The sequence below is a fragment of the Aulonocara sp. 'chitande type north' Nkhata Bay genome, linkage group LG1 (assembly GCF_057382095.1).
Source record: "Aulonocara sp. 'chitande type north' Nkhata Bay isolate Kocher_YH1m ecotype deep benthic linkage group LG1, A_spYH_male_GT1.1, whole genome shotgun sequence".
In the NCBI taxonomy this organism is placed as follows: Eukaryota; Metazoa; Chordata; class Actinopteri; order Cichliformes; family Cichlidae; genus Aulonocara; species Aulonocara sp. 'chitande type north' Nkhata Bay.
The window spans coordinates 19,441,847-19,468,205 of NC_141344.1; the positions used below are offsets into that span (position 1 = coordinate 19,441,847).

At 38.5% G+C, this 26,359-nt stretch overlaps 2 protein-coding genes across 4 annotated transcripts; one reads left to right on the plus strand and one right to left on the minus strand.

Moving 5' to 3' along the window:
* Positions 1-1,536: 1,536 nt before the first annotated feature.
* On the minus strand, positions 1,537-5,236 carry marveld3 (MARVEL domain containing 3). Of its 2 annotated transcripts, none has more exons than XM_086287394.1 (4): positions 5,157-5,236; positions 2,950-3,141; positions 2,708-2,805; positions 1,537-2,395 (listed from the first exon to the last, which is right to left on the minus strand). In XM_086287394.1, the coding sequence occupies exons 2-4, from the start codon at positions 3,135-3,137 to the stop codon at positions 1,785-1,787; spliced, it is 897 nt and encodes a 298-aa protein (XP_086143520.1). In that variant the 5' UTR covers positions 3,138-3,141; positions 5,157-5,236; the 3' UTR covers positions 1,537-1,784. The 2 variants fall into 2 exon arrangements, with proteins under 2 accessions (XP_086143520.1, XP_086143514.1); XM_086287388.1 differs by lacking the exon at positions 5,157-5,236 and adding an exon at positions 3,541-3,665.
* Positions 5,195-26,359, plus strand: usp10 (ubiquitin specific peptidase 10). 2 transcript variants are annotated; one of them, XM_086287357.1, is made up of 15 exons: positions 5,195-5,470; positions 11,126-11,194; positions 11,567-11,612; positions 12,029-12,088; positions 13,573-14,805; positions 16,785-16,876; positions 17,426-17,535; positions 17,618-17,676; positions 17,766-17,869; positions 18,296-18,395; positions 19,227-19,407; positions 20,277-20,442; positions 21,103-21,247; positions 21,824-21,889; positions 23,464-26,359. In XM_086287357.1, exons 1-15 carry the CDS (start codon positions 5,450-5,452, stop codon positions 23,649-23,651), a joined length of 2,640 nt encoding a protein of 879 aa, XP_086143483.1. In that variant the 5' UTR covers positions 5,195-5,449; the 3' UTR covers positions 23,652-26,359. The 2 variants fall into 2 exon arrangements, with proteins under 2 accessions (XP_086143483.1, XP_086143490.1); XM_086287364.1 differs by lacking the exon at positions 12,029-12,088.

Sequence of the window (26,359 nt, forward strand, 5' to 3'; positions counted from 1 at the left end):
TTTTATTTTAACCTTCTTCTTTTGTTAACTATTCGGTATAATTTCTCTTTGCACATCATAACAAGCTCCCTGTGCATCTGTGTTGCAAAATGTCTGTGTTTGTGTGTAGATAAAAGCTTTAGCGCACACGTGCTGTAAGTGTATGCATGTCTGTGTGAAACAATGGATCGACTGTAATTCTGTGTGAATATGGTGAATGAAACCGATCAGAGATGCTCCATTTGTTTAAAATGTGACCAAAGTAGCCATTGTTTAATCTCACTATTCCTTTATGCATATTGTTTTCAAGAAATGCTTGAATATTTCTTTTCCTGAATGCCAAGAAAGTGATGTTTATTTTTGTACTTTTTTTTTCATGCAAATTAATATTTCCCTTTTTTGCTACAGAATTTAAAGTCATTGGGCTTATAAAGAAATCTGTCACCCATTATGGTACTATTGATGGTACTATAACTGTATTTATTGTTGAAAGCATGCTCTAAATATAAGGCTACAGGGAAAAAAAACATAGAATACATACAAAATGTGATTTATTTGTACAAAAGGGAGCATATCCGATATTTTTAGGTTTTTATTCGAGCATGCAGATTACTGCTACAAATTTAGTTTTTTTTAAGAATCATTAAGAAGATTAATTATTTAGGAAAAGAACTAACAATGGGCACTTTTGTGGTTTGTCAGAAAGAATTGTATATTCTTGAACACAGAGTGGAAGGTGGTTATTTTATTTTAAATGCTGCTATCATTAGTTTTCAGCAGACAGGCTGGTTTTTGTTTTGTTTTTAACTTTAAGCCAAGTAGCAATAAAACTTTTTACTGTGAATTTTTTTGTTTTTGTCCAGTGTCAACTTTACTTATCATTATTAACGGTTATATCAACCCATCCATCCATCGTCTTCCACGTATCCAGTTCAGGGTGTTTATTTCAACCCAATAAAAAACAAAATCACTTTAAAATTTCTTACATTCTTAGAATTATTAGCATCCTTGCATTTTTTATATGTAATCTCACCCCTTAATCCATGCCCAAAAGGGCAGGTTATGCGGTTATCGCTGATGTGTTGTCCTGTTCAATACTCAGATCAAGAAAATAAATGAGAAGAAACAGTGACCGCTGCTGTGGAATTATATGTAATGTTTTAACTTTGTAAATTCCTAATCACAGTAGATCCCATCTGTTGGTGAAGCTCAGAGTTATGAGTTATCCTAAGCTCAGGTAAAGTGGTTGACAAATTCTGAGAATAAATTTTAATTAAAAATAAGTATATCTCTTGTGAGTGCTATAAGAAGAACAGAGTGTGTCTTTCTCAGACTTATGTGTGTGTGTGTGTGTTTTAAATCAACACATTAAGTTAAAAGAAAAGGGAAAAAAAACCCCAAAGCCATCAGAAAAGCTTTAAAACTATAACAAGAAACCATGTGACACTCAACTCCATTTCCTTTTAAAATGTCAAAGACATTTGTTTTCAGGAAGTCAGTTCAGCCTGTTTCAGCCATCTCTTTCACAGATAAATGCAATGACAGATGACCATGTAATATTATACTATTTTGGTAGTTTATTATAACTACAACATCATAGAAAATATGAAAGATGTGGTAAACAGGCATAAAGAATAAAAAAGATTAGGTGTGTATAAAACACTATCAAGGCATAAAAATGTATAAAACAGCTTATATACAAGTAACACCTAATGAGAGTGACAAGAAAAAAAAGTCCTGTCAAAGTGATTTTTTTTTCTCACTCCTACTTTTGTTCACTTGTGAATAAAAAAAGGAAAGGCAGCTTAAAAATTATCATCCTGGTTTGTTCTTTGCTTTTTCAGCTCCCGCACTGACCTGAAAGCTCTGATAGCTAACACTGCACCAAAGATGAAAACAACCACCCCCAAGACCCCAAACAGTCCCTCTGCAATGTCTGCACCATTATACTTGCAATCAAACCCTTGGTGCCCTTTGCTCTTGTACATCTGCTCCCTCTCCTTACAGATGGGGTTGTCATAGGTTTCCTTCAGCTTGATAAAATAGATGGCAATTCCTGGGATGTACCCCAGACCGATCAGGAAACTCAGCACAGCCTCAACCAGCAGCACAGGAGGACACCGGAAAGGGACTCTGAAAATCCCCAGGCCCAGCATGGCAAAAGCGTAGATCATTAAAATTCCACCAGCCGCCATGGTGAAGATGTACGGAGGCCGCTTAAGCTCATGGAAGAGCCGGTCTAGCTCCTGCACTCTCTTTGCATCGGCTCCAGTGAAGGCACTGGCACCACCGTAGTAATAAGTGAATAATCCACCGAGGCTGGCCAGGTCACGGTAACCCCCATTGTTGCTGTAAGGCACCCCGGCACAGATTATGATAAGCAGGTTCACAAACACCTCTGCAAGCTGGCAGATACCTGGAGACAAAGATTTATGGCTTTTTAAGAAAAAGATATTTTCAAATTGGGGATTTTGACTTTTGCCTTAAAATAATTGTTTAAAGAAACTTATTTTCACATTACATTAAACAACAGAATAAATAAATAAATACTAACTGTTCCAATGCAGCATTTAAAAATAATTTACTATTGTGCTATATTTTCAAATTTTTGCACTATCCTCTCGTTATCATATAATTTACATCCCTGAATGCATTTTAGGGATATTTCAAAAAAATTGTAGCTTGCATGTAATGTTTCACAGAAGAAATTAAAACCAAATATACTTGCCTCTGCTGGTTAATATGTATCTGAAATTGTAAAGCGCTGGCTTCGGTTGTGGTTCGTAATACTCCATCTCAGAGAGATCCCCTGAAGTCTCTCTGGGCCTGTAAGGAAAGTAAAATGTTTTTAAATAATTTATTTTGCTACAGGTTTATGTAATTTTAGGTCAAAACATTGCAGAGTTAAATATGATCTTCGGGCTTTATGAAGGTTTAGTGAATGCAGACCATGTTTAGAACTACATTTACCGTCTTGAGGTTCCTTCATGTCTGTGAGAGGCAGTTGTCATATCCCTCTGTCTGTTTTCTCCGGCCCTCCTGTCACCTGCAGTGCCCCTCTCCTCGGCGTCATACCCAGAGTAGTCTCGATTGTGCGTGTAGCGCTTATCCCCGCTTTTGCCGTCACCACTCTGATCGCGTCTTCCCCTCTCTGGCATCTTCCTGTGCCAACATAATACAATTATAGACCTGTATCTTGTTTATTTTACAGCCTGTCATAAACAAAGTGGGTAGTTGGCTTTTATCCACGACGCACTGCAAGCAATAAAGCAGCATGGGGGATAACTTAAAAAAATGTCTCGATGAGGTAGACGTTTCTTCATTAATGAAGCAGCTTATCAAAAGCTGGTGATAACTTGAGGCACTGTAAACGTCTGTGAATTATGATTTTTATCCGTTTCATGATATCTTATCTCAACATGAGAAAACAGAGCGTTCTTCCAAGTTGCTCATTCGCAACGTCCTCCCTGTTGTAAAGTTCGTCCCTGTTGCAAATTCACGTTAGCTTAATTAGTTGCGCGTTTGTGAATGATACAAATATATAATGCCTGTGTTTCATACCTTCAGATACTGTTCTTTGTACGGTCTTGTTTTCTGTTATGGCCAGAAGATCATTCACCTGTCACGGCTTCCTGTTTGAGATTACCTTCTTCCCTCACCTGTATTGTGCCACGCCCACTAGTTTGGGTATTGTCCTGCACTGTCGAAGGCATTACTCATTTAAAAGGCACATGGGGTTGATTGCATGTAGTTGCTGCTGTTTATTTCACTGTTTTGACTGTATTTATGCAGCTTAAATCACCAAGGTTCATAAAAAACAACAAAAATGTGCTTAAAATAAAACGTTTATTTTTATTTAACTTTCAAAAAGAAAAAGAAAAAAAAAATTGCGATTCACGTCCAACCTGAAGTGAGAACACACACCGCGCATGCGCTCATACTTGTAAGTTCATAACATTATTTTTAGCATTTCCGCCGAGGCATTCACAGATTTCAGAATAAATGCCTCGAGTTCTTAACTTGCTCTGCAATCTGTAATTATAGGTAACATATTCTTCCGTGCATTTCTTTAAGACATGACCACGAGACAATTGGAGAATTTTCATGTAATTAAAAGCTGAATATTTAGTGCTGTTAAATGGAATTTAGGTTTATTTATTTAGCACCAATTCAATATGATAGTTGTTTCAAAGCAGTTTGTACTGTAACGTAAAGACCTTACAGTATTCTAGAAATAAACCCCAACAATTGAACAACCTAATATGAACAAGCACTTTGCGATGGTAGGAAAGAAAAACTCCTTTTTAACTGAAAGAAACCTCCAGCAGAACCAGGCTCAGTGAGGTTCAACCATCCACCATGACCAGTAGTGGGGGATTGAAAAGATAAAGGAAGAAAGATAAAAGAAAAGAGAGCATAGAGAGACAAGAAAAAACACAGACTAGAGGAGGGAAGACGTGATTGGAGAAGAAGTCCTCAGTACACCACAGTGTATTACTTGAAGTTTTACAGCAGTCTGAGCATATTGCAGCATGAATAAGTGATGGATCAGAGTCATCTTATCCAGGCCTTTTCCTTATCATCTATAAGCTTTGTTGAAACAAATGTTTTGAGTCTAATATTAAAACTGCAGAGACTCTCTAGAACCTCTAGAAACCACAAATAATCCTGTAGTCTTAGAGGGTGGTGTGATGTTGGGATAATATGGTACTATGCGGTCATTAAGATCTGATATGATATGATATGATATGATATGATATAGCTGTGATGAACACAAGCAAGATAACCTATCAGTGAGCGTAAACCATCAGCAATCATAATATCACTTACAAACTGAAGCTACACTGAATGTGATTTTTTTCACAATACCTTGAAACCTTTGCAGGATCTTGGAGTGCAATTTTATATTCTATTATATTTTATTTAGTGTTTATTTATTTTTCAGTTGAGTTTAATTTTGGTTACTATCCACACTGGGTTTTGTTCTTTCGGTTCATTTACTGTCTAAATGCTGAAACTTTGTAAATATAAAGGCAATCATCTGCACCCCGTAATTTATTTCTATTAAATTTTCGAGTATTGTTAATATTAATATTGTTATCATTGTAAGTAGTAGTATTAGTACTAAAAGTATTAATGAAGCCTTTTTATTATGAAATCTTAGAATCAGCACTCACCGGAAGTATTTGGCGTTACTCCCTGAGCTCACGCTGCCGTTACAACCGACCGCGCGCTGCTCTGGCTAGCAAGCAAGGAAGATGCTAGACAGAAATGGCGGTGACGGCAAGGCGAACAGCATGAAGTGCTGATGCATTACATAGATCAAAACGTTCGACTGGCAGGACACCGTTGGGCAAATGACAATGACGTCGAAATAGACCACCTTTTGTAGCTGTCAGTAGAAACCTACAACACCTTTCCGGGGGATTCTTCATCTGGTCAGCGGAGGACAGAAAACCTCACCGGGAGCATGGCTTCTTACAGCAACCAGGTAGCTAGCTAGCTAGCTGGCTATCATTAGCCTCCAAAACAACTCGTGCAGTCTCTTATTTTTGGACTTCAGATCGCTCTTTGATTCTGCACCATTTTGACCAAAGCTAACGCCACACAATAATTAAATTTTGGTCAGTTGTGTGTTGTTATTTTAAACATTTGGCCTGTCGTGTCATTGAACTGCTGAAGTACTAAAAAGTGCTTGCTAATGCCCCCCCTAAGCCTCATTGGAATACCACCAGCATGGTAACGTGAGCTAACAGGCCCCAGGTCCTTCCATTCAAATGAACCAGCAGTACTTTCCGTCGCAGTTCTTGGGGCGATGACAACCGCTTTTAATTAAACGACACAAAAACTTGCTCAAACAAATGTTCGTGATACTTCGAAGTTATATTCCACAAATGTCATGTAATATTTCTTAGAGAAAAGTGACCGAAAACTGCTGCGTGTATGCATGGCCCACCTGCTCAGTGCTGCCACAGGCCTGCTGCCATATCTTATTTTTATAACTACCAGTAAGTTATTGGTTTTCTCGGGGTAGTCAGAAAGCATAATAACGGTCTAGTGGAATATTTTGCATGCGATCACTTGGCGTTTATAAGTGTTTCTGGAGCGGTGTAACGTTTTCGTGCTGCTCGTTTAGCTTCTAGTATGCTAACTGTTTTGCACAGGTGGTGTGCTTAGACTTTGCGGTCTGTCCGCTAGCTAGTTAGCTAAATACACATTCGACAGTGTGGGCCTTCGTTGATAGCGAAGAGTTACTTGATATGGAAACAATGAGGATCAGGGTTGAGCGTGCACGCTGCTTACAGAGCCACCGTCCACGTGACTGAGCTTGGATTGGAGGTAACCTAACAAGTTTGGTGTTATTTCTGGAAAAGCTAGCTGTCATGTTGGAAGGCCCATTTTGAGGTCTAGTTTTACATGAAGAAACATGCCAGGTCTCTAGTCTACTAGTAAGAGACTCAATTAAAGTTTAGAGAAGAAAAAGCTCATATAGTAAAAATTAATCAGAAATGGAGTCAAGTGAAGTGTTCAGTTCTAACTTTTTTTCAGGAAACGGAACCTGGCTAACCACTGTAGTAAGGGAAATCTGCTGTACTAAAGTAATTCTGCATGCTTTCAACTTTCTTCCTGGCTTCCAAATTGAGCGTTTCTATTGGTTCACTCTTTATTAAAGTGAAAGTTTCAGGGGAAAGCCGGCTGAACATCCCCCCCCCCTTTTTTTTTAATTTACATGTCAATATTTGGTGAAATAAATTCTCATAACTGAACTGACTGATACAGAGTTGCATAGTATTTTTTTGGTTTTTGTTAGTATGAATAGCATAGAGTGAATAGTAATGCATGGAAGCTTTCACAAACACTCTAAATTAGTGTTTTCCAGACTGTGCTCCACAGCAACGGTAACCCAGCAGATCTGGAGCATCATCAACTATTTCATTGGGTCTGCTTTCCTCTGTTTGTCACCACTTTTACTCTGTTACAAAACCCCTCATTTTAATAGCCATCCCTCTGTAAAGTAGTCACAGAAGGCAGGCGACTGAAAGGTTTGCTGTTGATTTATTGCTGAGTAAAAATACTAACACTGGGGCTAAAATTGGTCGATAAACAGGTGAGGCAGTAAAAGACATATGAGCACCAGAAGGGACATCGGTCTTCTGAGTAGAAGTTTAGCAAACAGGTAATTCTGGAAATGCTTATCAATTCTTCTGCACTGGGAGATAAAGGCAGATAGTGTTCTGCTTGTGGTAAGTCATCTTGTTAATGCATAATCTACCAAATGTGACACTTCAAATTAACATACCATTATTGCTCCTTTATTGTAGCTTATTGGCAAAGTTGAACCCTAGTTTGAAAACTAGTTAAAGTATTTCAGTGATTATATTTTATTTTTTGGGGTGGTAATTTTATTTGGGATTGTATTGGTTTTTGGTTTAGTTTAATAACCTCTAAGATTTAAAAAAGAGACATTTAAATTACATGAATATTTAAACCTTTTATTCCGATAGTCCTGTTATGATAGTCTGTCAAAAAAGTGTATTTTACCACTGTCAATGTAGACATCTGAGTCAAGGTTTTCTAAAGTTGTCTTGACCACAAAAAGCCTTACATCTCTGCTGAAATACCATCATTAACCTTAAGCTGTAGTTCAGGGGTATAGGCACGGTAGCATTTATTGCTTGTGTAAGTACGACATGTTATAACACCATAAAGATCTTTACACAGTGATGGCTATTTTTCATTTCTGAACACGGGAGCTGTATTTATCTCCTCTCCTTGTATCAGCAAGGCTGTGTAACCAATGGCCTTCCCTTTAGATCTTACTCATTGACTGTTAGAGATTAAAAAAAGCTGTAAAGAAGTTTAAGTATAAACCACATCAGCTTTGTTACTGAGGGATTCTAGTAGTTTGATCCCTGTTTTGAAATTGGCATGTGTCCCATTATAGATGTGAAAACTGAAAACACAAAGAAATCCATGATTGGAAAACAGGAAATTGTAAATTAATCCAATTTAAAGAAAAAGAAAAAGAAAATGCCAGCTGTGAAGATTAGTTATCAGAGTAACTTTACTTTTATCAACAACTATTGGCCGATCTACATGATTATGTGACATAGTGATAGCAGAGGGCCATTTATCAGCAAATTATTTAGTCCACTGTTATTAGTTCAATTGAGACTAAAGATTAGAAACTCTTCTCAATGTGACACATTAAAAATGTAGCAGCATCAAACTTTAAGCATCCTAAAAATGAATGTAAAAATAAATCTGCACCTTAAAAACATTTATCACTCAGTGAGTTTAGCTGCCATTAATCTGGAACTTGTCCTTGGGATGATTAATATCGGGGGCCCACAGGATTAAATTGTTCTTCTAGTATCATTGTTTCATCTTCCAATGGGAATCAGAATGTTCAAATAAGTCCTCATATTAATTAAAAGGGAATATGTGCCTGTGTTATGGCTTAGTCTGCTGTATCAATTTTCCGATACAGCAAAATTGAAAGTGTTCGCACATTTATGAGCAGTTGCTTTTGGCTGAGAGCAGACGAAATGGAAATGATTGTAACGCCGTTATTTGTCCCAATTTTTAATAATTTTAATGGTTTGTAATTGTTGCCACCCTTTTACTACATCACACTACCAGGCAGGCACAGGCATGCTTGGCAAACTCATTGAAAAACTAGTCTGACCTTATTTGTACTGGCACTGCAGCATTTTTATGTTCAGCCAAGTTGCCCATTAATAACTCCGCAGATCAGTTTAGGTAAACAAGCCTGTGCTTAGAATAAAACAAGATTGTTTGCGCGACATCAGTTTTAGAATTGTCGTAGTACATATCTGTATATTTCACAGCACTGACATAATTTTAAATTTGTGAACCACACTATCGCTAATAGTCAGTCACCAATAGTGAAACTCACTAAAGTCTATAAATCACCTTATCTTTCTAGTCTTATTCTTACTTATGACTACTTATTCTTCTTACTTCTTATTCTTGGCTCTTTCTTGTTTGTGTGATGTCGTCATTAAATTGTGCTAAAATCATACAGATGGCTAATTTGTTGTAATCCGCAGTCCAAACGATCAGCAAGGGAAGCTTAGTGTGGTACGTGTGGCATGCCTGCAGAAAGGAGCAAAGGGACATTCTTTCTGTTGTGATTGTATTAGCCATCCTGAGGCCGCTGGATCATTGCTGGCTGTTTGTCGCTTGTAGTGCCATTTCAGCAATGTGGGCCCTCGCGTGGGGCCTCGTTTGCAAAAAGTTATATATGCTTGAGCTGCAGTTTCTTTTCTCTGTGACTACCCTTTCACGTTCCACTGTTTATTGCACCGAAAAGATTAACAGCATGGCTAGTGAGTCCATTTTACCTTTTTTAAGTTGTGCATGTGGGCCCTTCAGTGGCTCAGTGTTTTTTTTGGGTTTTTTTTTTTTTTCCTCTCAAGGTATAACGCACAATTATAGTTGATGTCGTGGTGATTCTGTGGAAAATTAATTAATAACACTGTAAGCAACATCAGAAAACAGCAGTGTAGTAAAAACATGACAAATAATGTCGGTTTTTATACAGTCTGCCTAAACGTCATCAGAGGGTGCATGACGAAGTGCTGCGTGAAGATTTTTAAGCGTTCTAATTCATTTTGCCTGCATCCACTACACATAATATGAACCCCTACTACCATAGACCTGGCTTCATTTGAAGCTGGTTGTAGTGTGTGCAATGAGTAATATTGTAGTTTGATTGTTTTTGGCTAATCTAATAAAACGAGTTAACTTTGAAGTCTTAATTTCAAGTTCATATATGCAGCTCTCCATAAGTGCTGGTCTGCTGGCTGAGCAGCTGACTACTCATTTAAGTCTAGCTGGTTGCTTTATTAAAATTTCAAAATAATAAACTTCTAACAGTTTTAATTTTGCAATGCATATATACATTTTTTGATACCTGAAATATCAACTTCAAAAACAATTCGAAGATGATCATAGATTTTATGTTAGTGCCACCTCCTCGTGTCCTGTGTGTGTGCGCTTGACTGATGAATGTTTAATGGCATGTAGCGTCTTGAACTGATGGAACCTACCTCACTACAAGTGTTAATTTGGTAAACACGGGTGACACAAGTTGTTGATTATAACAAGGTCTGTCGGTCAGTCTGAGAGGTAGGGATGGGAATCAAGAACCAGTTTTTGTAGAAAACTGGTTCCCAGCAGTCAATTTCCTTGAAATTGTTAGTCTGCTTGCCTATCAATAGTGCTTATCCATTCTTGCACTCGCACTACAATCGGCTGATTTCAGTTTGTGTGTTATAGATGCAAAATAGCGATGGTAGTGACTTTCAAAATGGAGCCGGTGAAAATGGAATGACAATTGATAAATGAATCGATTGATAAGTGATATTGATAACGGAATCGGAATGGCTAAATTCTCATCAGTTCATATGCCGTCAGTGATGGATTCTTTCCTCTGCTCTCTGTTTCACCATGTCTGTGTGTGTCAAAGCAGAAGCAACTAACTCAGCTACACTAATAAGTAAAGTGAAGATACCATTATATAAGGGGAGTGGGTGGTATAGGTGGAAAAGTAGGTAAAATGTTTAATTCAAATCCCAGTAATCTTGTGTCACCTCAAAGCTACACATGTGTTAAAAGCAGTCCGTGAAGTTACATCAGAGGCCTGCTTTGGCTTGGTTTAAGTACAACAATGCTTTTTATAATGCCTAACGGTTAACACAAAGCATTCTTTTGAATGCTTTGTGTTAACCTTTAACAAACTGACAAACCTACTTCACCTAGATAAAACAGGTCTAGATTCAGAGCTGTTTGTGCTCATGGTTTATGTATAACACTGCATGACTCATCAGTTTGCACAGGTTAGCATTGTAAATTGAATGAGTGATGAAGGACTGCTGTATGTGTCCCAATACCTAGATTCTGAAATGACGGCACCTTATGATTGCATTCCAGTTATGAGGTTGAATGACCTGTCTACAGTGAACACTGCTTAAAAATGTTCCCCATGATTTTATATTTTATACTAATGAATAATCTGAAAGTTCTTGATTGTTTTTAACTTTTTATTTTATTTTATAGTGTATTTTATTCCATTGTCTTTCCTTTTCAGTTAATGGTTGTATTAATTTTGTTCCCACAGTACATCTTTGGGGAATTCAGCCCTGATGAGATCAATCAGTTTTTTGTGACTCCACGATGTTATGTTGAGGTAAGCAGATTGGTCCAGAAAAAGCAGTAGCGGTCATTATTCCATTAATAAGTCATTATTAAATTAAAGAGAAAGAATTAAATTTATTTTTTGAGTAGTCGTGTTGGCCTCGTCAGGATATCCTCTCAATGGAAACAGCAAGGTTCCTGGAGAAATATAATTCAAATAAATTTGCTTATCAGCCCTAATAGTCCAAAATCAGGGCTTCAGGATTACTGAAATTGACCATTGAGTCAAAATGCATATATCTGGTAAATGGTAATTCTACACTTGACAATGGTCTTAAGATATCAGTCATGTCTATTTTAAGTATTACTTTTGTGGTTACCTGCTGGGTCTTTATCACAACTTATATTTTCTCTCTCTTTGCAGCTTCCTCCGTTCAATGACAAAGTCCAGTGTGTCACTCAGTCTTCTGGTATGTACTTCTTACATAAGCTAATTTCCTATATTTTATTTTTTTAATTATTCAAAATACATCAAAATACTCTAAAGTAGACATGGGCTGACTGTTCTCCTGCTCTTAGTTGGCATCAAGTTGTTTTTCAGAGCAGGACTAAATGTATGGCTGAAGCCCAGGTATAGCTGATCTGGCTGGCCTTGCAGGAAGATGCTTTTCCTGTCATTTATTTGTATTTTTTTTTATACATTTGTGCAATATTGTTTGAAACGGTTTATAAATTCCACTAAATCTTGACCCTCCCCACCACCTTTTTTTTCTTTTTCTTTTTTTTGCCCACCAAAATCAAAAATGTTAGAGCAGCCACCTTTCTTTCAAATAGTACCTATATGCACATGACAATTGCCTTACCTTGATTTGTATTGATTATTTAGGATCTTACTGCACTCCTGCTGTACCTTTTATTATGGAGTCTATGGGACTGCAGGTTTGCGGTGAGTTGAGGAGTCTGATACCCTCTTGTACGTTTGCTGTAAAACTGAAAATCCAGGTTTCAAAAACTGGTGGCTTTCTAAACTTTTTGCCTGTATTCTTTCTCTTGCCTGTTGGTAAAACCTATATAGCTTTGCATGCTTAAGGTACTGCGAAGTATCTTATCTTTTCTTGCATATAATACATTTTCACTACTGTAGGTCTCCGTTACAATAAAATTGAATTGCATTTTAATGACTTACCAATCACGGCTTATTTACTAAGGGCATAGAGATGATTTTATGCGGTTGCTAACATGTGTGTACATGTTTATTCTTAAGTTGAGGTTTCACTGCTGAATGCATTTTACAGTAATGAAGTGCAATTTCAGTAACACTAACACTAACAGATTCCTCTCATCTCAGTAGAGGGAGTACCTTGTGTTTCAGTGCCCTCTTACCTTCTGCAGGGGATCAGAGATTACATTTGGTTGGCCAATCAGCTGTGTCATGATGACTTGGATGATTTTTTTCTTTCATATTTGCACTTGCTAATGTTTCACCTTTGCACTTTGCACCTCTCGCTGCATAATAACTTACAGTTCAAACTGCTGTGTGACACATTTTGTCCAAAAATTAACTTATAAAAACTGATGTATTTGTTTTACATTGTTCTGTATTGCTGAAGTTTCCAACACTTAAAAATGCTGTTAAAAATATTCAGGAAGTAAGGATTATTGATGCGTGTCTGCAGTCAGTTAAGCCAGACTTCCTTTCTATTGACTACCTTTGGTTATCAACCGTATTGTATCCCTTTGTAATCTTTTTTTAATGTGATTTTAGACACTTGTTAAATCGCATGTCATTGCCTAAATAAAAAACAAACAAACAAAAACATTTTAATTAAATCTTCAAGAATGATTGAGAAAAATGGTATCTCAAATTGTCAGCAAAATAAACTTGGCTTATAATAAACCATTAGTTAAAACTATTGATTGTCAACTTGACATTGAATGTTTTTTTTGTAGCAGTTTAACTTGAATAGTTTCAACAGAATATTGATAACATCTGGCCACTGACCACACAGGATTGTGCCAAAAATGTTTTTTATTTATTTATTTTTAGTTTATTGGGGTTTTTTTTCGCCTTCAAATCAGAATCATAAGTAAGTGAAAGAAGTTTTATCCATAAGACTATATTGTCCTTCCCAGACCCAATTTTAAGTGTTGAATCACCCCACTTCTGGAATTTATGTGAGACCAGAAGGAATTTGGTTTGGATTGGACAGCAGTAGTTGTCAAAAATAGGTCTAGAAGAATTTCTTTTTGTTGGTATCTTTGATCCTGTCAGAGCTCCCACGACCCCTTGAGTAACAGTTTGCTTGTTCAGGAAAAAGGATTTTATGTGACGTTCTGCAGCAAAGTCAGATACCACAGCCTGGTTTTAATATGTAGGAATTAATCTAAACAGTGCTCTGTATTTCTAATTGACTGAAATATTATCTGCAGGAGAAGACTATCAGCACATTGAGTTTGGTGTTGACGAGGTGATGGATTCCAAGGCTGTTGGGGGCAACGATCCTTTATACAAGGTGTCGAGTACCCTAAACCCACAGGCTCCTGAGTTCATCCTGGGCTGCCAGCCGGCCCAGAAAGCTCAACAGACGGCTTCTCCAGCAGCTGATGTCCCTGACGGGGCACACTTCAACTCACTGGACGGACCTGACTCGGAGGCCTCAGCCCTGGACAATCACCAGCCGTGCCCGGACATGGACGGACTCCCTGGCAGCCTGGGACAGAGAGAGCGAAAGAAAAAGAAAAAACGACCGCCTGGGTACTACAATTACCTGGAACCGTCAACTGGCAGCAACAGCAGCAGCACCAGTACAGCGGATGGGACACCTGTGACAGCACTGGTGAACGGACATGCACTCAGTGGCCCACACCACAGTACTGAGGATGTGGACAGTAAGGCATTGTCAGGGGCTGAACTTTCCACCCCGGGACCCGCCTCCACAGCAACACCAACAGCTGCTGTGGCAGCAGCCAAGTGTGCCCCCACATCCACTGCCAATCAGAGGACTAGTGATAGCCCTGATGACTCTTCTTTGGACTTAGCAAGTGGAGCTGCCTCTTTATCAGATGGCAACAATGCCACTTCCCCCTGTTCATCCTCCTCTCAAAGCAGAGGGATGACAGAGGGACCAAGGACTGCAGATCAGCAGCCAGATCATTTGGCTCCACAGAGCCCTGAACTTTCAGATACTCCACATAGCCCCCTCTCCAAATCACCTCTTCCTACTTCAGCTGCTGTCATCTCTGTCATCACTTCCATTACGACTACTGAACTAGAGGGAGGAGAGATGGCAGACAATGGGGTGGCAAATGGGCTAGCAGAGTCTACCACTCCTGTCAGTGTAGATGGACACAAAGAGGACATTGAGAGTGGGGACCAGGTTCAGCAGGTCATCCCAGAGTCAGCTGCCCAGTCAGTAGTGACAGAGCAGGCACATTCACCTGCCACTCCAGCTGCACCTACTGCTAATCTTCCGAAATCCTGGGCTAGCCTCTTTCACAATTCCAAGCCTCTACCTGGTGGCCCTCAGGCATTTGTGGAGGTAAAGAATGTTGTGGAAGCAGTATCTCCCTCTGTCGCTGTGCCAGAGCAGCCTGAGAAAGTTGGGGAAGTAAAAGAAGGCCCTGTCCATGTATCTGAGGATCCTATGGCCCCTAAACTTGCAGGTATTTTATAAAGAAGCTGATAATTTACCTTCTAAAAACATTCCACCATTACTACTTTTTAATTTGGTGTAAGTTTATAACTTATTTTTTTGCAAAAAGTATATTCTGCGAAATTCAATCCATCCCACTTGGTGGCAGTGTTGAGGTGATTGTACTGTTCATACTTGCATATCTAACAGAATAAGCTTTTAAAATTGGGATCACTGGAAAGAGTAGGGTATATTTTAAAAAAGAGATACATTTTTGCAGCTCATTATACTGATGGTATGGTAAGTTTGAGATGCACAGATTTCTCACTGACAGCTTACTTTAAAGAGAAGTTGAGGGACTGTTGCATTCATTTTCAAGAAATGACCACTAGATGGTGGTGCTACATGCAGGATGGCTATCCGATTTTATTTATTGTTTAAATCATTCCAGTTATTCCTATCAGAGCTGCAGTGTGGGTATAAATGATCAACTGCAAGGAGCTGAGATGTGACACCTCATGAATACTTTGTTTTTTTACTTAAGGAAATGAGATAATGATTCAAGATGAGTCACAGCCTCAGATTTCACACAGTGAAACAGCATCTTGAAATGTGTTATTGATCGGAACAGTCTGATTTTACAAGCTGGTAGACAGAATGAAAAATGCAAAATATTGTGTTGTTTCTTGTCCTCAAATCGTATTCAGTGTTTTGCTCTTAACAGTGGTGTGCTGATTGTTTTCTGGGGAGATGAACCTAATTACACTACATTTTGTGGTTGTTGTCACAGAAGGTTACGGGAACTTACCAGGCTTAATTAGTTTGTCCTCTCTGACACTGGTTTGAGGTAGAATTTAAACACAATCCTGTGAAAGTTCACATATTCAACACACTGTGTCTCTCTTCTAAGGTACCCTTCAGATATTATGTCTCCCTTCAGATAAAACTTTCTCATTTCGCGTAGCGTGACAGCGATCAATCTTTGCCATTTTTTTAGGGAGTAGTTATTCTAGAAGTGTGCAGAAGTACACACAATGCAAGTATGGCACATCATAGCAAAGAAGGTAGGCTATAATTATTAATGCATTTACTGTAAGATGGAAATGTATACTCGCTGTTGAGTAGCGGGCATGTTGGTTTCTAAGCACGTTAATTTAAATGTGTTTATTTGATGGTGTTTAGTCTTGAACTTAAACAACCAGACTAGCTTGAAATACACCAGTTTGGAGCCACAGACTAGCTGTTTGTATATATAAAAGTGATTGATTGAAATGGACCAAAAAGAAAAAATAATCTATCAATGTATATATATTCTTTAGCACTGCAGCAAACTATCTTTTTTTTCTGCCTTTTCTTTATATGCAAGTTTCTTGGATACTTCACACTTGTGTGCATATCACTGTTCAAAAGTAGTTAGAGGTTGGTAAAATCAGAAAAGTAGACCATAATCAGACATGAAACAGTGTCCATTTCTACACTGTAAATATGTATATATTGGAAAAATATAATACCCATAGGAAAAAGCTGTTAAAGGGTTGCTGTCTGTGACTGACATGATAAATGAGATGCGATTAACTGACATTTAGTTTTAATTGTAACTTAAAAGTGAGCTCAGTGGTTTGACTTGTTATGAAAATGGAGACAATACCAATTTGTAAAGAAGTAACAATGATTGTACTTATGATTTATTTGTTCTGTCTAAATGTGCATTTGCCTCTGTTCCTTTAGTCTCAGCCAAATTGATGTTTTTTGTTCTTATTTGTGTGAAACTATGAAACTATTCCCACGTTACCATGGAAGCTGTCTTTTTGAATGACAGTCTTCCTTCCTAGGCGTGGTACAGCAAGACCTTGGTCTTATTCATTCAGTCTCTTATGCTGTTGCCATTTGAGGCAGGAATAGACGAAGAAACAATTGTTTTGATGTATCGCTATGACACATACTTTTTTCATTGTCACAGCTGTGCGAAGCTACCTGTTTAAGAATATTGTGTTTTCTTTGAATCCCCAGAACTTATTGAGAATGTGAAGTTGATACATAAACCAGTGTCTTTGCAGCCGAGAGGACTGATCAACAAGGGAAACTGGTGCTATATCAACGCTGTATCCTTTTCATGCTTCATATTTTATTGTTCTTTTGATTTTAACTACTTGGTTGTTAGTTTCTTGATGTTACATTGTTATTAAGCCAAATGGCCCAAGTCTCAGGGCACGTGTGCCACTGTAAAAATATTACTTGGTTGTAACGTTGTTTCAAAACCTTTATAGGGCCTGCTCGTTTGATGGCATTTAGATTGCTAACAACTTAGTTATTTTGAGGTATATCTGGTTCATTTGATATCTTAACATCAGTCGCGTGTAAATGTGATAAGATATTGCTGACAACAATGCTGTGATTTTGGTGTCTGTTTCTTTGTTTAGTGTTGGGATTTTTTTTTCTCTCAAACTGGTGGAAAATTTGAGACTTTTCCCACGTGTATTTTAACTAATTGAATGCAAAAGACGTCTCAATTTTAAGACTTTTAAAGACCACCGGGGATTTCCTCAGTTTAAAACTTAATCACACATTTGCATCAAATGCAGATATCTTTAAGTAGCTTGTCATAATACCTTTCCTACACATCATTTTTCATCTTGACTCTGAACACACAGACTCTACAGGCCCTGATTGCCTGCCCTCCCATGTATCACCTGATGAAGTCCATTCCTCTGCACAATGAAACGCAGAGACCATGCACCTCCACACCCATGATAGACAACTTGTAAGTAGCATTTCTATAAGTTTATATCTTTTTATTAAAAAGCATCAGCCATACAGACATCGCAGTTGTTTGTGTCTCTCAGTGTAAGACTGGTGAACGAGTTCAACAATATGCCCGTGCCATCTAAAGCCAAACAGCAGGGTAAGATATTAACACAGCATGCCCAAAGATATTTGCGTCATTTCCTGTTGGCGTCACTGATGATTTAAGATTCCTAACTGTGTTTACAGCTGTTGGAGATAAGGTCACAAAAGACATCCGACCTGGTGCACCTTTTGAACCAACTTACATTTACAAACTCCTCACTCTCATCAAATCAAGTCTTTCTGAGAAGGTAAACCACGGTGTCAGCTTTATATAAACACTGCAAATCAGCATGTAAGGGTGTTTTTGTTTTTAAATAACAGTTTAAATGTACTTCTTGTGGGACAGACAGTGCCCACGGGAGGTTTTGTTGTATTTAAGAAACATTTTAGCAGGACATAACTTATTTCCTATTTAACATTCAACCTGCTGATTCAAGTCTGAATCGGTTTTAATTAAGAAAAGAACTCTGATGCACTGTAGGAGATGGTTATCTTCGATATTTAATGAGGCTTCCTTTCATCCTGCCTCTTACTGTGTGCATGCTTTCTTTCTGTTTACCTCAGTGAATGAGTTTGCTTTTTTTTTTTTTTTTTAATGTCTGCAAGATTTTTATTTGACTTTAGGCATTCTTTGAAGAGTTAATGTGGCTGATGTCCTTATGCTTTAATCTCAGGGTCGACAAGAGGACGCGGAGGAGTATCTTGGGTTCACGCTCAATGGATTGCATGAGGAGATGCTAGCATTGAAGAAACTAATCTCGCCTCAGGAAGAGAGTAAGTAACTTGTCTATGAATAGCATATGCCAGGTTAAGTCTAAGCATGCTTTGCCCTTTTTTGCTTATGTTATCTTTAGAGTAACTTCCCTAGTGTTGGCCTAAATTAATTCTAAATAGAAACAAAAAGCTAGTATTGCAGCATATTAAATCATTTCCCTCTTTTCCTTTTTCTATTTTTTTTTTTATTATAAGCTGAAATCATTTTAATTGACTCTTGCCAAAATGGAAAAATGGCTCAGAGGGAAACTTCACATCCAGCTTGGTCTGGGCAGAGCTGCTGCTACTGAGAGCCTGAAGTGCCTGAGTGAAGCTGTGGACATATTCTCATGCCTTCATCATTAGACCAAACATTATAACAATTCTGATAACTTTACAACCAAAGGCCAAAGGACTGCTAGCTAAGCTTTGACATGGAAATTGTTCCAGAGTTTACAGTAAACCCTTTTGGCCGTTTTTACAAAACGCAGCCAAAGCAAAGGCTTATTTAATGTGTTGTTAGTTTGCTGGCAGCCACCCATATGCGGGGGTGTTTTTCACAGGTATTGTGGAGCTCTTCCCATCACAGAATGAATTAATGACTGTTGATATAGCACTTTTATTTATTTTTATTTTGAAAGGAGCACTGGCAATTGTCCAGCAAATGAGAATCTACTCAAATGAGAGCCAATCAATCCAAAACTTATAGCCCTGTAGTTCAGAATGGAAGATATTTGTACTTATCTCAGTTAAGACGGCTCAGTTTTAGAAGAGATTTTGCTTTCATGCACTTTAAAGATCAAATAGCTGTTCTTCAGAGTGGTTTACATTTATTTATGTTTTTTTTAACAGAAGCTCTCACACCTAATGGGCCAGAGTCCGAGCCAGGTGTGGAGGAGGATGGTGCTGATAAGGAGGAGGAAGGTAGTGAGGATGAGTGGGAGCAAGTGGGTCCCCGAAACAAGACTTCAATCACTCGCCAAGCTGACTTTGTCCGCACACCCATAACTGATATCTTTGGTGGACACATCAGGTACATGCCAGATTGCTGTGAAACTCTCTGTATAGGAAGAAGTTCTGATTAAACTTAATAATGTTGCATTGTCTTGCTTCCTGTTATACACCAATCAAAAATTTGTATCGGCTCCATCTGCGAGTCCTCAGCTGGTTACTGGGTTAAAGATTTTGACCTCGTTTCATGGTGACATCACAAATTAGTCATCCACCCCCAGTTTTTTCCAGCTCTTCTCCAGCACGCACCACAGCACTTCAGAATGGCAGCCCATGTGGGTCAGTGCGGTCAAAAGTCTCGACAGCATGACGTGGGGCAACCATCCACAAACAAAGGTCTTAACTTTCAGACAAATTGCAAAGTTAAGAATCTGCGGCTGTTGCCTGACTAAATAATATGTTCTGCGAGGTTCTGGTCTGGCACGGTGATGGTGTACGCTGGTTGCACAGTGTTTTAAATGTCCTTAAGGATTTTTTTCTCCGAAATGGTTGTGAGAGAAACTGAATATAGGCATGTGTTTACAGAGTGGTGGGTATGCCCACAGAGCTTGGCTATAACCCATCTACTCCTTTTAAACCGCTGTTCAGAGAAATTGGTTTGACTTGGGGAATTACAGCAGTAATCATTAGTAGATTATCATCTTTCTTGAATTTAAAGGTTTAATTAAATGACTTGCATGATTATAGTGAAAGCTGTAAACTGCAAAACAAACTGAATCCCTCTGAGTAGTTTTAACAGGAATTTCAGAAAGTGGTTAGAAAGTGCATCATAATGTATTTGAGCTGATTGTGTTATGTTGTATGTTTTGACTACTGAGAGGTAATATTATTAAAAATCTTGCTGGTATTGGTTTACAGTTCTAACAACTGGCTGTTTTGCTTCTTTCTTAGATCGGTGGTGTATCAGCAAAACTCTAAAGAGTCGGCCACTCTGCAGCCATTCTTTACCCTGCAGCTGGACATCCAGTCAGACAAGATCCGCACTGTCCAGGAAGCTCTCGAAACCTTGGTGGCTCGAGAGTCAGTCCAGGGCTACACTTCTAAAACCAAGCAAGAGGTATTAGAAAAGTAAACTTTGATGACATGTTTCAGTTCAGATCGGTGTTGCGTTGCAGTTTTGTGATCTCGAATTCCATTTTTTTTCCCCTTTCTTTTTTTTCTTAATGTTTTTTCTGACTTTAACAGATCACACAAAATAACGTGATTTTGTGTAGTAATTTATTTTTGGAATTGATGTTTAGATGAAGAGTGATGTTGGGTACACACTGTAGAACACAACATCACTGATTTCATCACACATATTGTAATCATTGCCTTGAACCATGGTATAGACCCAACAACAACTAAAGGAGGAGGAAAACTTCAGGGATCGGTGCAACAGTGCTGTGTTAGAACATCAGGCTAGAAGAACTGGTGCAGGAACATCTGCTCCACAGCTGTATAATAAGCATTTTTTTGGGGGGGGGGATCTTACGTTGGTCTTTTTGTCCTGAAATGTTACTTTGGTACTTCTAAAAGCCAGAGAATATAAAAACACTAGTTGCTGCTTTGAACGTCTTAGCTGATTTTATTTCCAGCAAAATGTTAAAGCCTTGCTTTGTGTTCACTTTTTTTGACAAATTTTATTTCTACAGTTAGTTTTGTAACTGTGAAACTGTATTATTTAATGTGCATGGTAAATTCTGCGACTGCTCACTGTTCTCGCTGTTGCTTTCAGATTGAGATAAGCCGAAGGGTTACTCTAGAAGAGCTGCCCCCTGTGCTGGTGCTCCATCTCAAGAGATTTGTTTTTGAAAAGTCTGGAGGCTGCCAGAAACTGACAAAGAATATTGATTACCCCGTTGACTTGGAAATCAGCAAAGGTATGGCTCGATCAACACTCCACTGAGGTGTCAGTGTCATTGCAAGGCCTTTAATTCGATTTACCTAGTCTATATATGTGTCAGTGTTATACTTGGTTCATGAACAGCCCACAGTGCCTTTAAGAGTTGATCCAGATAATTGGTGTGCACCATAACAAAGCAGACTGGCAAAAGTTGAGAAGTGTATATTGTTTTTGTTTTTTTGTTTCAAGCTTTTCGAATTAATGTTAAAAAAATGTGGTTTTTAAAGTGATATTGAGTTTAATACTGTGCTGTAGTCAAATATGCCACAAGTGAATGTGATAAAATTGAGCTTACAGCTGCAGTTTATACCATCAAATTATGACATTTCAACTTCTTGATTTGACAGAAATTGTGCAAACTCAGATGTGTTTCCAAGTGACTCTTCAGACCTCACTGCTTGTTAATTACAGCAACATCAGCATGATTTTCATTAAAGGCTGTCAAATTTCACATTGCAACAGTAAAACATGGTGCAGAACGTTCTGTGTTTTTTAGTCCTGGTTTAAGCAGTCATTAAAAACATCATGGTCTAATTAGTGGATTTTCTTTCAGATCTTTTGTCCTCTGGAGTGCGAAGCAAAGTTGTGAAAGGCCAAAGAACTTACAGGCTCTTTGCAGGTTTGTGTTTTGTTAATTTGGGCCATATTGTTTTTATATCTGCTGCATAATGTTGTAATTAAGCTTTATTTTATACTCTGTTGTCACTCTGGGAGTTAGTAATTCGTTGTGATGCGATTCCACTGACCACAAAATAACAATGCTGCCAAGGGTGAAAAAAGATTGCTGTTCTGTCTTGTTGAACCTCAGCTGGTTCTTTCATTTCACGCCAGGAAATTATTTTGGATAGTAATACAAAAAACACAAACATCACTCAGCTCAAGCAAAAGCCACATTAAACATCCTGTTTTATTTTCAAGTGTTGAGCAATATACAAAATATGAAAAATGCACAAACAACTGTCAATAACAAGCTCGAGCTTGGAATGGTTTGAGTTCTGCTTTATCCCTAATATGTCAGAGAAATAGATTTAGTGATTAGGATATCAGGAACATAGTCATGTTAAAAAAATTCAAAGGTCATATCAGGGAACAAAGTCATCTTCCTTAGCGGGTTTTAAAATTGGGTAAATACAGCCTCAACAACATAATTTCACACAGTGTCATTTTTTTAGTTAATTAAAGTCAAGCCAAAAATGCAGGAGTGAAGCTTAAATACATCTTTACTGCTTTCAAAGGAATTAAGAGGGTAAATAGCAGCCAGGTGCAACTGATCATTGGCAACACCTCAGTAAAAGCAGACATTTTGGCAGTTTGCTGGTCTGCAGCATTCAGGCGCGTGTTTGTAAAATACCACAATCTTGGGAGTGGGTGTTCCAACGAATTCACCCCAAGGCCTGGCTGGGTATTTCTCAGAAACTGCAGGTTACCCAAGAGTTAAATCATTTGTAGTTAGCATGTTAAAACTGAACAAGTATGACTGGTTTGGAAGGTTTGCCAACAGAACGCCTCTTCTCTCTATAAAGAGCGTGGCAGAACAGCTTAGGTTTGCAAAGTTGCATCTGAACAAACCACAACACCTCTGGAACAATGTCCTTTGGACAGATGAGACCAAATTAGAGATGTTTGACCACAATGCACGGCACCACGTCACTGAGTGGACCAAGAACTGATTCCTGTGTCTTCCAAAGTATTCTAGAATCAAATGTTAGGCCATCTGACAACCAGAGGACTCCTAGATTAGGCGATGCAACAGGATAATGTTCCCAACCACAGCAGCAAATCTACAATAATGACTGAAAAATAAGAGAATCGGTGTTCTAGTGTTCCAGTCAAAGAACAGGCCTGAACCCCATTGAAATGTTGTGTGATGTGACCTTGAGAGCTGTGCATAAATGAATGCCCGCAAACCTAAATGAACCAAAGCAAACACAATTCCCAACCATGTGAGAGAATGAAGCTGACACATAAAGCTGCTTATGCATTTTTGGTTTATTTATTCTTAAATATATGAGGAGACATTGTAATATGTACTGTAGGTATAGTGTATTCTTTACGCTACACCAATGTGCTGATCACCTGATCTTTACTGGCTTGCTTTTACTTAAGAATTGCTGGCACTACAGTGCCCAACATTGAGGTCATGGATGAGTAATACCTTAAATAAAATTTTCCACTTTTCTCCAACTTCACCAGTTGTGTATCACCATGGAAACAGTGCGACAGGCGGTCATTACACCACGGATGTCTTCCACATCGGTCTTAACGGCTGGCTGCGCATTGACGACCAGACAGTGAAGGTCATCAACCAGTACCAGGTGGTGAAGCAGACTGCAGAGCGCACCGCCTACCTGCTGTACTACCGTCGCGTCGACCTGCTGTAGACACACACGCACATCCCAACGTACATGCAAGATACCCTGAATATATTCACAAACACACACAGAACATGCATCCTCAATGCACTCGTTGACAGTACATCTACACACGACACAGACACACAAAACTAATGAACAGGAACACTGCCTAACTTGTTCTCTTGCAAGATTTTCCTCTTCTTCCCTCCTGTCCCCGCTTTCCTGAGAACCAGCTTTTCCAACACCTTTTTCCTCGTCTCCTTTTTTTCTTCTCCTTTTCTTAAGAAGAGAGGCAAGCTGCATTCACAAAGATTTCCCTGTGACTGCTCTCTTCTCTGTGCACCACTGCTGTGTTTTGAGTTCCTCTTTTTTTGATTTATTTTTAAAGCAGCAAGGAAGGACTGTTGAATAGGCAGATTGGGGTTGCAGGTTAGGACCTGAGACTCACCTCTGACTGAGCCCACAGCTCGGCTCAAACAGTGGACTCACTCATGCAAGAAAAACTATCCACCACGGGCTGCAAATGGACTATCAGTGTTTGCCTTTTTAGTTAAGGGGGAACTGTCGGCCTAGTGAATTTGCAGCAGTTTAAAAGCCTGTTAATTGCCCTCGTGCATTGAAAAGGCCCAGCACCAGCATTATCACAAGTCTCTCCTCCCAAGGCCAGGTTTCTTCTTTGCCACCACCACAACCACCACCAACTCCTTCTCCTCCGTTTTGTCACTTTTATGATGCTTTTTAAGTCTACTGGAGCCATCAAAAACATCGGGGGGCGGGAAGTGAGTTGGGAATGGGAACTGAACGTTTTTGTTGTTTTTGAGGTCCTTCTTATGTTATTCGGGTTTAGATTTAGGGGGTAAAAGAAAAAATATCTACAAAATATTAATGAGCTTTAGAACTTAATAAGCTTCTGTGCACAAAATATAAACTGATTGATTACAAGTACAGTAAAATGCATAATTTACCAATATTTAGATTCAAATGTAAAGGAAAAAAGTCTAAGGTCTAGCTGACTGAATGCCTGTTTGGGTTCTGAAGGAATGTGCCTGTTTTTTTTTTTTTTTTTTTGTTTTGTTTTGTTCTTTTAAGACTCAGTTCTTACACTGGAGAAGTGGCAGCCAGTTAAGACAGATCCCACTGCAAACCCCACCCTTGTACATTTTCTTCTCCTATCATGATTTTTAATTGTTTGTCTTTTCTTATGTAAAGGTTCCATCTGTGTACTGGTGGCTTATCAGTGTAGTTTTGAGCCACACCATCTTCCTTAACCCCCAACTCAGCAGAAAGCAGGGGGGCTGCCTTAGGTTCATTGTGTGACGTTTTTCCACTCAGTGTACGAGTCTAACCCTAATCAGGCAGCGACTGCAAGTCTAATGTAGGTGAAGAGTAAAGGGAATGTACCTGACACCTGTGTATTTACTCTTTTGTGGCTCCGTGGCTCCTCACAGTGGAGGGAGGAAAACTGAGTGTTGCGGGGAAGTTGGACAACATCTGTGCTAAGCTCTGCATAAAGACCCCAGGCATGCACATAAAAGGAGCTAGTGTTTGCTTTTGTTGAAGATGATTTTATTTTCTGTTGATGATTTCACTTATTGTGATGATTTTTGTTTATGTCACTAAAAAAAATGTTAGGTTTATTTCTTTTCTGTTTTTCTTCGTCATTGATCATTTATCGGATGTCCTAATGCTCTTGCTCCCTTCAGAACAATATGCTTGCATTTAAGTTGGTTTGAAAAGAAATTACAGCGGCTAAAGCACAACAAATAAAATTGAACTAGTTCTTTGCTTGAATTTTATTTCAATTTATGTCATGGGTTTTTTTTTTTGTTTGTTTGTTTTGCTCAAGGCCCATTTTATTCCAACCACCATTGTCAGTATCTCAGTATTAACACAGCAGCACAAGTATTTTCACATGATTTTATACAATAAGAACTGGGGACATAGGCGAGATAGTGGTTAACCATTTCCCTGCCTCTGATCAAAGAAAAGCTGCAGTGTAATGACATTTATTTTCTTTTATTTTAAGAGCTTTGTGTGAATTTAATAAGTCTCTTGAAATGGGAATCAATGAGAAAGTTGGTTCCTATCTTTAAATTAAAGTTTAGTAACATAGTAACATTTTTCAAAATTACACACTAGATTTAAAGTATTTTAGCATCGTTACGTGGTGAAAATATTGATTAAAGTTCCTTGTAGGTTTTCAAATCAGAAGCCTTCCCCACGTGAAACCAAAGGTCAACATTATATATAGGCCCTACAGCCTACCATTCACTTTATATCCTACCATTTTTCATTCAGTCTCGTTGCCATTTGTCATCACAGTCCGCTGATCGTCACACACAGGGAATGGCATGCTGCTTAGATAGTCAGTACATCCTAAAATCTGGTTCAGTCTTGCCGCTGGCTTCGTAGTCATTTCTGCACACATTGTGACATTGTTGATTTGCATTCTTTCTTTTCCCTTTTTAAAGAATGTTTGGATGATGGGACTTTAGAACAGATGGCTTATGCTTTCAGTTGTATAGTTTTTATCTCGGTCTCAGATGGCTGGTCAGGAAATGTGCTGGTGAAATGCTTCAATGATGTCTTTCTTTCAGTATGTGCTCCTAACTCTAATGTCTGCTGGGAACTGTTGGGATATTATTGACATAAAAAAAAATCTATACTGTCTTTTAATTTCAAGCCTCCAGCATCTATTTTGTTTATTGTTCAAATAAAGGATTGTGCAAAAAGCA

What these genes read in the sequence shown, in the direction of transcription:
- marveld3 (XM_086287394.1), bottom strand. Translation starts at nt 3,137, where the DNA reads ATGCCAGAGAGGGGAAGACGCGATCAGAGTGGTGACGGCAAAAGCGGG. An exon ending in CATGAAGGAACCTCAAGACG is followed by an intron (nt 2,806 to 2,949) that starts GTAAATGTAGTT and finishes CTTTCCTTACAG; the next exon opens with GCCCAGAGAGACTTCAGGGG. An exon ending in ATACATATTAACCAGCAGAG is followed by an intron (nt 2,396 to 2,707) that starts GCAAGTATATTT and finishes CTTTGTCTCCAG; the next exon opens with GTATCTGCCAGCTTGCAGAG.
- usp10 (XM_086287357.1), top strand. Translation starts at nt 5,450, where the DNA reads ATGGCTTCTTACAGCAACCAG. An exon ending in ACACCCATGATAGACAACTT is followed by an intron (nt 17,536 to 17,617) that starts GTAAGTAGCATT and finishes TGTGTCTCTCAG; the next exon opens with TGTAAGACTGGTGAACGAGT. An exon ending in ATCTTTGGTGGACACATCAG is followed by an intron (nt 19,408 to 20,276) that starts GTACATGCCAGA and finishes CTTCTTTCTTAG; the next exon opens with ATCGGTGGTGTATCAGCAAA.